The following is a 13,472-nucleotide window of genomic DNA, read 5'->3' on the forward strand; positions in this document are numbered from 1 at the left end:
AGGAACATGATGTTTCAGAGTAGATTCTTACTCCTTAATCAGGTCATGTTCGATGCCGTGTACCTCAAAATAAAGATGTTGACATCCATAAATTCTCACTTTTTATGTGTATCACTTCTACATGCTGTTCAGTGACTTTATTACAATTAATGTTCTGGTAAATAGCATCGAGTGGCAAAGTTTGGGCTGGTAGAATCAATTATGTTTTGGGCCCAGATTACAACAGACAAATTATGTTTTTGAATGAAAGTTTCACAGGTTGTTAGTTTTGTAATAGCTTTGTGTCATAATTTTTATCTTTACATTGATATGTAAGCTGGTAATTAAGAACTGATATTGCACCCTAAATGAAAGTATCATGAAATCAGTAATTTTATTAAAGGTGAAAATTTATGGATGAATTTTTCCCTGAATTTCCGCCTGTATGTAGATCAATTCTAAATGCCGTTCAAAGACAGTAATGTTATTGACACTTAGTGAGAGAACATGTATACCCTAGTGTTTTAAGAAGCACAACTCTCCTATGCTTGTCGTGTTACAGTAGGATACTGTTTAGTACCTCCCTGTACTTATAGTTTGGATATTCTAGTTACGGTGTAACAGTGTTGTCTTACAGATTCAACAGGTAATGACAGTTTATTGAGATAATTTGTATGTATTTAAAATACAATAGTAACATGCTTTTAAATTTGGTAACAATATCAACTCCAAAGTTTAGGATATGTATATTTCTAGTAACTTTTTGAAAACCCCCAAAATGGATTAGTTCTTAATGTGTTTTGGTTTTGAAAGGAAATTTCTTAAAGACAATATGAAAATAATGAAAGAGGAATTAGATGAAAATTGGTAACAGTCAACTTAAGATGAGACATTTTTTGTCAGTTTTATCTCTAAATATCACATAATAAAAAACTTGAAGGTAAATAACTTTCATCTTCATGCCTCTCTGTTTTTTGTCAATATCTTTTGCAGCCCTACAAAATGGTTGAGATGTATGCAATGTTTTTCATGTTGGACATAAATTTGAACTTTGTGAGACCAAACCATATATGTTTCTTACCCCTGCATTGGTTACAGCTGCTATCACTATACAGTCGTGTACTGTTTAACCCAGTCATACATATTCATATACTCACTCACTATTCATATACTAATGGGCTGCTGTATATTCTGTAAATCTACACAATGTCAGGACACTTGTAGATATATAGCAGGGGCGTAGTTACCGTAATAAAAAAAGCCCGGCCTTACCCATGATTGTTGCTAAAAAGGCTGGGCAAGCCCTCAATACTATCTAAATATAAAGCTTTGTAACCTATCGGGCTTACACGAAAAAATTGGCTTGCTACGTGCCTGTATAGAGAAGTTCACCTTAATCCATATACTAGTATAGCTGTGTGTGACCTTCTAACCTCCATGTATTGCTGTAATCAAGAACACCAGTAGAATCATCATCTTTACTGATGAATTAATCCATATATAGCTGTGTGTGAGTCTCTAACTCGGTCATATATACTTGTATATCCATGTACTACTGTCACAGTGTTGCTCACTGCAATATCACCAGTAGAAACACCATTGTAACTGATGAATTAATCCATATATAGCTGTGTGTGAGTCTCTAACTCGGTCATATATACTTGTATATCCATGTACTACTGTCACAGTGTTGCTCACTGCAATATCACCAGTAGAAACACCATCGTAACTGATGAATTAATCCATATATAGCTGTGTGTGAGTCTCTAACTCAGTCATATATACTTGTATATCCATGTACTACTGTCACAGTGTTGCACACTGCAATATCACCAGTAGAAACATCATCGTAACTGTTGTAACGATCCATCATGTTGTAAGTGTAACTAGCCATGACCTGCTGCGTGCTTTAGTGTAGTGTTAATTGTGAATTGTTCTACTGTGACCTATGTGTTTTATGTTTCACTAACATTCATAACCAGGTGTCTTGTAAGTGATGAGAGATTTCTACAGAGACATATTAATATGGTTGTGTGTTTTCAGAACCTGGTCAAGGGGAGACAACTCAAGACACAGGCGATGCCCCTGTTGAAGGTATGACTATTAGATACCCTTCTTGATTTTTTGATGATTAAAAATTTCCAAGTTTTTATAATTGCAGTCAAATCCCGATGAGTCGAATGCCGGTGTCTCGAATATTATGCATAACTCGAAGTACCTGTCGGTCCCGACCATTCCCTGTTATAGTTGTCATCATTTGAATACCGGTTACACAAATTCTTCTCATAAATACACACGATGACTCGAGAAGGAAATTTGGTCCCATGAGATTCAAACAACAGCAATCTTGTATACATAAGCCGAAGTCAGTCAATGAGAAGTTGATTGGTGTAGCAAACTGATCCAATTAACAAAGCAGCGCGGCTCACACCTTTCCGCCATTGACGGGTGAGTTCAAAAGGCAGATTAGTGATTTTACTGACATCACTGTCTGTGCTAATCAGACTGGAACTGATAAGTTGCCCCTATTAGTGATATGGAAATCATTAGGTAAACAAATGCTTAGGTGGAGGAATTAGGACTGGATCATCTTTTTTCTACCTTCTTAGACATACCTTTGTCTTGAATACATCGATAAGACGAATTTATTACTTGTAACATGTGTTATATTTGGGATTACACTTTCTTAGTAAAGTACAAATTCTAGTACTTTTTGAGTTGAGCCCCATCCGGGATTCGAACTCACACCCTCAGAGTCAGGCACCCAATCGCCAGCACACAAAGTCAGCCGCCTAACCCACTCAGCTACCGCGACTTCCACAAAAATGGAAGTCGGACAACTGGTAGTCTAGACTGCGGGCTTTGTGTACCCCTCTGATAAGTGTTAATTGGCACGGCTCCCACGGCCGAAAGCTATGATTACACAATGCCATTTAGAAAGTGGTCAAATGTAACATGTGTTATATTTGGGATTACACTTTCTTAGTAAAGTACAAATTCTAGTACTTTTTGAGTTGAGCCCCATCCGATTCGAACTCACACCCTCAGAGTCAGGCACCCAATCGCCAGCACACAAAGTCAGCCGCCTAACCCACTCAGCTACGCGACTTCCACAAAATGGAAGTCGGACAACTGGTAGTCTATACTGCGGGCTTTGTGTACCCCTCTGATAAGTGTTAATTGGCACGGCTCCCACGGCCGAAAGCTATGATTACACAATGCCATTTAGAAAGTGGTCAAATGTAACATGTGTTATATTTGGGATTACACTTTCTTAGTAAAGTACAAATTCTAGTACTTTTGAGTTGAGCCCCATCCGGGATTCGAACTCACACCCTCAGAGTCAGGCACCCAATAAGCCAGCACACAAAGTCAGCCGCCTAACCCACTCAGCTACATGACTTCCACAAAAATGGAAGTCGGACAACTGGTAGTCTAGACTGCGGGCTTTGTGTACCCCTCTGATAAGTGTTAATTGGCACGGCTCCAGTTGTCCGACTTCCATTTTTGTGGAAGTCGCGGTAGCTGAGTGGGTTAGGCGGCTGACTTTGTGTGCTGGCGATTGGGTGCCTGACTCTGAGGGTGTGAGTTCGAATCCCGGATGGGGCTCAACTCAAAAAGTACTAGAATTTGTACTTTACTAAGAAAGTGTAATCCCAAATATAACACATGTTACATTTGACCACTTTCTAAATGGCATTGTGTAATCATAGAATTTATTACTTGGTCCCCAGCGATTCGACTCATCGGGATTTGACTGTAATTCAAATTTGAATTTGTCCCACTTGACATATATTTTTATTGAGATCAGTAAGCTGTGAAATTGTTGTGTTTCACCTGCTGATATTCTGTGTGTTATATACCTAGTGTCTGAGCAAGGTGCCAACACCAGTCGACCCCCGAGCGGGGCAGGGATACAAGCAGGTGAAAATATCATTATATAGTCTAGCCTTTCTACTAGTTACCACCGTATATAACATGTATATGCTTATTTTCCCTCTTTCTTGCTCTTTTTATCTCTTTTCTCTCTCTTGTCTCTTCCTCCCTCTGTCCAAAATATCATTATGAAGCCTAGCCTATCTTCTAATTACCTCTTAAACATGTACATGCTTACTTTCTCTCTCTCCACTCCATCTCTCCATCTCCATACCCCACTTTCTCCTCCTCCCGCTATTGCTAGTGCAGGGATTCAGAATGCCTTGCCTGACTCAAGCAAGTTTAACATAGCTGACTTAATCATAATGCTCACTGTGGTTGCAACATCACTGGTATACATCTCAAATTGCAGTAAAGCAGACAGTTACATTGGCTGAGTAGGTTATATAGCCTTTAGGGTGTAACAGATATGTGGTCCAGGGCCCTGTTTCACAAAACTATCGTAGTGCTACGTCTGTCGTACCTCTATTACTGTAAAATCGACTTACGACCGTCGTAGCGCTACGACTGTTGTACCTCTATTACTGTAACATCGACTTACGACGGTCATAGTGCTACGTCTGTCGTACCTCTATTACTGTAACATCGACTTACGACAGTCGTAGTGCTACGTCTGTCGTACCTCTATTACTGTAACATCGACTTACGACAGTCGTAGTGCTACGTCTGTCGTACCTCTATTACTGTAACATCGACTTACGACAGTCGTAGTGCTACGTCTGTCGTACCTCTATTACTGTAACATCGACTTACGACAGTCGTAGTGCTACGTCTGTCGTACCTCTATTACTGTAACATCGACTTACGACAGTCGTAGTGCTACGTCTGTCGTACCTCTATTACTGTAACATCGACTTACGACAGTCGTAGTGCTACGTCTGTCGTACCTCTATTACTGTAACATCGACTTACGACAGTCGTAGTGCTACGTCTGTCGTACCTCTATTACTGTAACATCGACTTACGACAGTCGTAGTGCTACGATAGTTTTGTGAAACAGGGCCCAACACCCAGCGTTCGCATTAATCAATGGCCCGGAGGCCCAGGGCTAGTTGTTATTGTATCGGGCCGGTAGTTTCAAATAGGAACGTCCCTCTGCGCCATAGGCTTTGCTAATTGATTTTGTAAAATCAGTTTGAAACTGTGTACAGTGTAGTCTATTTTGTTTTTGTTAGTTTGACTTTAACAAAATGGGCCTGCAGATTTCATTCAGGGTCTGTAGATTTTAAAGCCTGCAGGCGGCAGGTGCCAGGCCCTGATGGCCAACTGGCAAATTATAGTATTGCAAACACTGCCACTACTAGGTGTTTAACAGTATATACTGCAATGTACCCATAACTAGTATCAGACACTACATCCCTGTGTCAGAATAAATATGTACACATACTGATGTACCTAGATCTGTTTCTGTAGCATGAATGAACATCTCTATACAGTTTGAAATCAGTCAGCAAGTCTAAGCATGGAATTGATTTCCATGTGACATGTCCAATAGACAGCCTGCCACCAGTTGTGTCCATTACTAAGCCAGTCCCTCCTGGATTCTGTGACAAATTTTTAAGAATTCCGCGGCAAATTTAAGTTAATTCTGCATCCCATTTTTCAAAATTCTGCAAAAATTTCTGCAGTAAAGAACTTGAAAAAACACCCAAAATAATGCAATTTCAATCTTCAAAAAGATTGATTTTGTGAACATAACTGTATTGTCAAATTTAAATAATATTATTGTAAGGTGCTGAAGAAAATATTACCTTATGAATAAATCATCTTTTTTTGTGAATATTTTGAAAACATGGTTATAACAAATGCCTTAGTTCGTTTTTGTGTAACCAATCATACTTTTGACATTTACCCCCACTTTTCATTTCGGCTGATAGTCAATCTTGATTCAACTTTAAAAATAAGTAAATTCCGCGGCAGAGAAATGGCAAATTCTGCAGATATTCTGCATGAAAATGCGTTTTCCGCGGACCATACGATTTTCTGCATAAAAAAGTAATTTTCGCGATTGATTCTGCAACCACGGAATCCAGGAAGGACTTACCTTATCTGACAATGATGCTTTACTGGCTACTGACATGGGGGTGGTGGGGTAGCCTAGTGGTTAAATCATTCCCTCGTCACGCTCGGGTTCGATTCCCCACATGGGTACAATATGTGAAGCACATATCTGGTGTCCCCGCCGTGATATTGCTGGAATATTGCTAAAAGGGCGTAAAACCAAACTCACTCACTCACTCATGTCGACTGACAGTAGGATGCTGGTAACAAACACCTCGAAGGACTGTTGTATCTGAAAACTAATGATTTTATATCCTCTCTTCCTCAGAATAGTTGCTTTATAACCCCCATCATGCCAAATATAGACCCAGTGTAGAGCTATATAGCAACATGATGTCACTGCATTTTACTTGAGAATCTACCCGTGAAGATCTGGGGTAGAATAGGTCTTCAGCAACCCATGTGCTTGCCATAAAAAGGCGACTATCTTGTCGTAAGAGGCGACTAACGGGATCGGGTGGTCAGTTTCGCTGACTTGGTTGACACATGTCATCGGTTCCCAATTGCGCAGATCGATGCTCATGCTGTTGATCACTGGATTGTCTGGTCCAGACTCGATTATTTACAGATACAGTCGCCATAACCGTCAAAGCTGGAATATTGCTGATGATGTGCTGAATAATGGGTATGTCTAGTAAAACTAAACTCACTCACTCAATTGACAGCAGTACTTGACAGTTTGCTAGTTGTATTTTAAAAGCAGCCTTACACAGCAATCATAACTTAGTCAGTTGTCTGACATGTGCGTTTACCCATGTTTTATTTTGACTTACCAGGCTGTATAATGAGATGAGTGTTGTACAGTTAAACACTTGTACCTTCCTTCACCCTGCAAAATGGAGTGGTTATTGTATAACATGAATTCTTATGTGTTCAGGAGGAGCTACGACGGGTGAAGGTACAGTGAACGTTGAGGAACAAGCAGAACAAAGTGAAGCTAAACAGGAAGAAGGAGCCCCAGAAGTAGGACAACAGAAATCTGAAGAGGCAACAACTGCTCAGGATCCTGAGGTGTCCCAACAGGAAACTGAGCCCAAGGGTCAGGACGAACCCAAGACAGACACCACTACTGATGGCCAGAAAGAAATAACATCCGAGGATCAAAAAGAAACCGCAGGTGAAGATCAGAAAGAAACCACAGGTGAAGATCAGAAAGAAACAGCAGGTGAAGATCAGAAAGAAACAGCAGGTGAAGATCAGAAAGAAACAGCAGGTGAAGATCAGAAAGAAACTACTGGTGATGATCAGAAAGAAACAAGTGAGGCAGCTGCTAATGACACTGGAGCTCAGCAGGAAGCAACAGCTGAAATAAGTCCTCCCCAGACGGAAGGACAAGCACCTGCTGAGGCCCAGCAGGAGACCCAGGAAAAGGGTCAGCTGGATGAGCAATCTTCTGAGAAGCCACCTGAGCAGACTGGGGATGGGTCTGGGGATAAACCTCTGGAACAGAGTGAGGAAGCGAAAGAAGGGGAGGCAACTCAAGAGGAAGCAAAATCAGATGAGACAACAGACCAGACTGCCAAGACAGGGGAGGTAACTGAGGATGGAGAGGCTGCAGGTGACAGCAATCAGAATGCAGAGGGTGAGGAAGCTGACCAATCCCAGAATGCACTTGAGGGTGAAGAAGGTAGGAATGTGACTGAGAATATCAAAAATGGGCCATTTGATTGACATCAGCATGCAAATCGGGTTTCACCAAGAACAGTTGTTTAATTCTGTGAATGGAGTAATGAGTATTGACAAGTTTATGAGTAAAAGCAATAATTTCCAATTAATAGGTCTTGTGGAACCTGTAAGACAGAAAGTAATTTTAGTGAATCCCATAGTGAGCTCTAAAAATGTAATATGTTGTCACTAGTTTGAGCCATTGTATTTTGTTAACCTGTGAGTGTCAAGGGTCCTTGTTATCCCAGTCAGGACACATACCCGACCCTACTTAAGTGAAGACCCGATTCAGAATTGGTCTGTAAGTATTGCTAGGTGAGGCATTAAACACCAAACAAACAAACAAACAAACAAACAAACAAACAAACAAACAAACAAAGCCTTTCTGCATGATCAATTGAGGCAAACAGGTTGTGTCTGTTAGATAGCTTGTGCAACTATCTGGTATGTGTGTGTAGGTGAGCAGGACACAGATCCTAAAGAACAGGAACTCCTCATCCCTGAAGATTTCTACTACAACTTTGAGGAACAAGTTTCCAAGGCCAAGGTGACCCAAGACTCGGGCCTCCCAGAAGACTTGCTCACTCTACAGTATCCTTGGAAATACTGGCTTAGCATGTATTGTCGGGTAGCTTGTGAGAGAAACTACAGACAGTTCTATTGTGAAAAAGACTCTTCTTCTGGGTTATTTGTATGTTGACTCTTTTGATTTAATGCATACTGTGATTCATCTGTTTCTTGGACCGTTGGGTAGCCTAGTGCTGAGGGACCATTCATAATTTATAGCTTGGGGGGTGATGATGATTTTAAGGGGTGGACACCCATTTTGTTCTGGGGAGCAAGGGGGGTCATCAATTTTGTACAAATGTACTGTCAGCAATTTTGAACATAAAATATTTTAAATTATGCTTAGATTGACATTTTTATCGACAAGTCTGCATGTGATACATATGTCAGATCATAAGACTTGAGGAAGACGTTCAGTTTATCATTCAAGATCATGCTTTCAACACTTGCATGGGAATAATGTGTGAAGTCCATTTCTGGTGTCCCCCACTGTGATACTGCTGGAATATTACTCAAAGCTGTGTAAAACCTTCCTCACTCACTCACAGGTAGGGGTTGTAGACAGCAATGACCAGTGTCTTGAGTGTGTACAGTAGAGAAAGTAGACCCATGAAGGTCCGGGTTAGAAAATTGATCTTCAGTAACCCATGCTTGTCGTAAGAGGCGACTAATGGGATCGGGTGGTCAGGTTTGCTGACTTGGTTGACACATGTCATCGGTTCCCAATTGCGCAGATCGATGCTCATGTTGTTGATCACTGGATTGTCTGGTCCAGACTCGATTATTTACAGACCGCCGCCATGTAGCTGTAATATTGCTGAGTGCGGCGTAAAACTATACTCACTCACTCACTCACTCACAGAAAGCAGATCTACCCAGCTTCACTGATGCCATTTGATTCTGACAAAGATAGTATTGTGATGCACCTTCATTATAGTGACAGTTTGTGCTGATGAAAAGATATCCCCTTAATGCCAAGAAAAGCCCCTGAAGAACTGTTTCAAACTCCATCAAATTTGTTGTGACCCTTGACCCTCATACAGACATTCATTTGGTTACGACTGTTGTCGCCGTGCCAATCTGTTCATGCTCGACTCCAATACGTTGATCTTCATCGCGGGTAACCTGGTCCAGTTGCTGGACATCAACACCAAGGAACAGCGCTACATCCGCAGCACCAGCGGGGGCGGCATTGGTGCATTGGCAGTAAGTGACAGCAGCAGCAATTACTAGCATGAAGCAGGAAGAGGTCACACCCAGAAAGAAGTGGCTAAACTGTAATGGATGGTCAGGCTGGCAGGCAGTGTGTGAATAGTCTAATTTTGCTGGCCAGTCGGGCTAGCTATGCCTGAAAGTTACAAGCCCACAAAATAATTCACTAGCCCAAAATCTGAAGGTAGAAACGAAGCAAAAGATTACAAAAACATATGCGGATCCAGAAGTTGGGTGCAGGGGTGCGCATACACCCCTTTTGTCCTGAAAGTTTATTAAATGACCATTGAAACTCGAGTGAAAATGAAATGTGCATCCTCCCTTTTCTCAATAGTATGCACCCCCTTTCTTAAAAAGCTGTATCCGACCCTGAAAAATGTATGAGAATAAGATATTGTTGGCATGACACAGGTTTTATCATTAAGCTGCAAATATGATGAACATTTTTATCAAGCCATATTGATCTTGCATGATTAAAAATTGTATTATAACTTGACAAGTCAGAGAGAGTGATGCATTTACAAAATGACCCAAAGAAAATTCACTAGCCAGTCAGGCCAATGACTGTGGAGATTTACTGGCCCAACTGGATTTTTACTAGCCACGGGCTAGCGGGCCATCATGTCACTTCAACATTCCTAGATTGATTAATATCACGTGAATGTCAGTTTGTTATTCTATATGTCTTTCCGTATAGGTTAGGTCAATTCTGATATATATAGATCTTGAAGTATATAAGCTATGACAAAAGATCCAGATGGCTTCAGGTATTGCTCACGCCTTCTGTCACTGGTGTGCCAGGTCCAGACTCAATTATTTATTGATTTTATTGTTTGTGATAGTGGTATAATTTTGGTGTGATGTAAAACAACATTCATGCTGACTGTTGTGACTTCAGGTTCATCCCAGCAGGAAGTACTTTGCTGCAGCAGAGAAGGGTGATGGTCCCAACATCAACATCTTTGAGTTCCCTTCTCTTAAGCTGTACCGGATCCTGCGTGGGGGCACGGAGAGGTCCTATTCCTCTCTAGACTTCAGGTACAGCTTGATTTTGTTTGTGTGTTTTACTTTAGCTTCTTCATCCATGGAGATATTGGCAGACTGGCAACTTGACAAATGTCAAACACTTCTGGTAAACCATGCAGGACAGTTATTCTGTGATGGGTGGAGGCCATGTGTGTAATTGATGATACTGTCCTCTAGGGTGGTGAGTGTGGTGTGTGATATGGTGATGATGGTGTGTGATATGGTGATGATGGTGTGTGATATGGTGATGTTGGTGTGTGATATGGTGATGTTGGTGTGTGATATGGTGATGATGGTGTGTGATATAGTGATGATGGTGTGTGATATGGTGATGTTGATGTGTGATATGGTGATGTTGGTGTGTGATATGGTAATGTTGATGTGTGATATGGTGATGTTGGTGTGTGATATGGTGATGATGGTGTGTGATATGGTGATGATGGTGATGATGGTGATGATGGTGTGTGATATAATGATGATGGTGTGTGATATGGTGATGTTGATGTTGGTGTGTGATATGGTGATGTTGGTGTGTGATATGGTGATGTTGGTGTGTGATATGGTGATGTTGGTGTGTGATATGGTGATGATGGTGTGTGATATGGTGATGTTGGTGTGTGATATGGTGATGTTGGTATGTGATATGGTGACATTGGTGTGTGATATGGTGATGTTGGTGTGTGATATGGTGATGTTGGTGTGTGATATGGTGATGTTGGTGTGTGATATGGTGATGTTGGTGTGTGATATGGTGATGATGGTGTGTGATATGGTGATGTTGGTGTGTGATATGGTGATGTTGGTATGTGATATGGTGACATTGGTGTGTGATATTGTGATGGTGGTGTGTGATATGGTGATGTTGGTGTGTGATATGGTGACAGTGGTCTGTGTTGAAGGGATGGTGATGTGTGATATAATGACATTGGTGTGTGACGTGTGATATAGTGTCCTCTATTGTTTGAAGGCTGTGTGTGTGATACTGCAACCTGTAGTGTGACAGTGTTGTGATGACAAGCTACCTCATATTGCAGCTCTGATGGCGAGCTGCTGACCTCCGTTGGTGGAGAGCCAGACTTCATGCTGACTGTGTGGAACTGGAAGCAAGAGAAGACCATGCTGCGATCCAAGGCGTTCTCCCAGGAGGTGTTCCGGGCAACGTTCTCCACAGAGCTGGAGGGACAGCTCACCACAGCTGGAACAGGACACATCAGGTGGGGAATACTTACCCGAAGCTGCCTTTGTGTCAGTTGTAGCTGTAGTTGATAGGAAGGAGGGGCAGTTGGGTAGTGTAGTGGTTAAAGTGTTTGCTCGTCATGCCAAAGACCTGGGTTCGATTCCCCACATGGTTACTGTTTGTGAAGCCTATTTCTGGTGTTCCCTGCCGTGATATTACTGGAATATTGCAGCGTTAAACTAGACTCACTCACTGATAGGAACGACAAAAATTGCAAAAACATGTTTAATCCCTAATTATGATCATTAGGGTCAAATTATAAACATCTAACGAAAGAAGTACTACTTTGTTATGTCCTCAGATCATAGGTGTTTGAAAGTTTACAGACATTGTAAACTCTTGAATCTTGGCTTGGGTTTAGGATAAAGTTATGTTTCACAAGTTAGTGACATGTTTCACAACTGTTCATGTGATAATGGAGACAACAATGGATGTTCTTAAGTGTCCGATAACCCTTAACACAAGGACATAATGTAATGAGCTACTTTCTTATCGTGACTTTTTAAATATTGACTTTTTTTTATCTTCAGAGATTTGGTTAATTTTTTTTTCTAAATTTGTGAAATGTTTGAGACAGTGAATCATGAACAAGTAATAAGAATATATCTGTACCTAATGGACAGATTGGTTAATTACTATGAGCATAGGGTTTGATTGACAGTATTACTGAGGATACCCAGGGTGTAGATTACTCAGGGTGTGGATTACTCAGGGTGTGGATTACCCAGGGTGTAGATTACTCAGGGTGTGGATACTCAGGTTGTGGAACTCAGGGTGTTGATTACTCAGGGTGTGGATTACCCAGGGCGTGGATTACCCAGGGTGTGGGTTGCTTAGGTTCATGATATATGCCAGGCTGGTCTCATAATTATGTTGCTCCTAGGTTCTGGAAAATGGCGGACACATTCACTGGCCTGAAGCTACAGGGAGAGCTGGGGAGATTTGGTAAGACGGAAATCTCGGATATCGATGGCTACGTGGAGCTGCCCGACGGCAAGGTGTTGTCAGGGACAGAGTGGGGCAACATGCTGCTGTGGGAAGGAGGACTCATCAAGGTGGAGATAGTTCGCAAGAACAAGAGGTCCTGTCACCATGGTGCCATACAGCAGATCCTGCTGGATGAGGGAGAGCTGATGACCATAGGGGTGGACGGATTCATTAGGGTAGGTGTCATGTGTCATCAGGGACAGGTTCATTTGGGTAGGTGTCATGTGTCACCAGGGATGGATTCATTAGGGTAGGTGTCATGTGCCATCAGGGATGGATTCATTAGGGTAGGTGTCATGTGTCAGGGACAGATTTATTAGGGTAGGTGTCATGTGCCATCAGGGATGGATTCATTAGGGTAGGTGTCATGTGTCAGGGGCAGATTTATTAGGGTAGGTGTCATGTGCCATCAGGGATGGATTAATGTCATTAGGGTAGGTGTCATGTGTCATCAGAGATGGATTCATTAGAATAGGTGTCATGTGTCGGACAGATCTATTAGGGTAGGTGTCATGTGTCAGGGACAGATTCATTGGGGTAGGTGTCATGTGCCATCAGGGACAGATTCATTGGTGTAGGTGTCATGTGCCATCAGGGGGATGGATTGTTGGGTAGGTGCCATGTGCCATCAGGGGGTGGATTTTTGGGTAGGTGTCATGCTGGGTTTGTTAAGATAGTAGTCTAGCTGGATTGTCAGGGTAAGTGTCATCCTGCTTTAGTCAGTGTGGCTGTCATGCTGGATTTGTAAGTATAGGTGTGATTGTTGGGTTTGTCAGTGTAGGTGTTGAGGTAAATTTGTATA

The 13,472-nt window shown here is 41.8% G+C and overlaps 1 protein-coding gene and 1 long non-coding RNA gene across 3 annotated transcripts in view; one reads left to right on the plus strand and one right to left on the minus strand.

Moving 5' to 3' along the window:
• The window catches only part of LOC124280799 (cilia- and flagella-associated protein 44-like), a 49,830-nt gene that overhangs the window by 3,874 nt on the left and 32,484 nt on the right, over window positions 1-13,472 (plus strand). Inside the window, exons 2-9 of one of the 2 annotated variants that reach the window (XM_046716775.1) lie at window positions 2,023-2,073; window positions 3,847-3,903; window positions 6,854-7,603; window positions 8,100-8,232; window positions 9,252-9,414; window positions 10,319-10,458; window positions 11,481-11,660; window positions 12,567-12,846. In XM_046716775.1, coding sequence (XP_046572731.1) covers window positions 2,023-2,073; window positions 3,847-3,903; window positions 6,854-7,603; window positions 8,100-8,232; window positions 9,252-9,414; window positions 10,319-10,458; window positions 11,481-11,660; window positions 12,567-12,846 — 1,754 coding nt within the window. The remainder of the gene's footprint in view (window positions 1-2,022; window positions 2,074-3,846; window positions 3,904-6,853; window positions 7,604-8,099; window positions 8,233-9,251; window positions 9,415-10,318; window positions 10,459-11,480; window positions 11,661-12,566; window positions 12,847-13,472) is intronic. The other variant, XM_046716776.1, reaches the window with a different exon arrangement.
• Window positions 2,578-3,740, minus strand: LOC124280800. The gene is made up of 2 exons (XR_006899777.1): window positions 3,703-3,740; window positions 2,578-2,630 (listed from the first exon to the last, which is right to left on the minus strand). It is a non-coding gene; the product is annotated as an uncharacterized LOC124280800 (long non-coding RNA).

This window comes from Haliotis rubra, unplaced genomic scaffold, assembly GCF_003918875.1.
Source record: "Haliotis rubra isolate DU_JTF1 unplaced genomic scaffold, ASM391887v1 Scf274, whole genome shotgun sequence".
NCBI lineage: Eukaryota > Metazoa > Mollusca > Gastropoda > Lepetellida > Haliotidae > Haliotis > Haliotis rubra.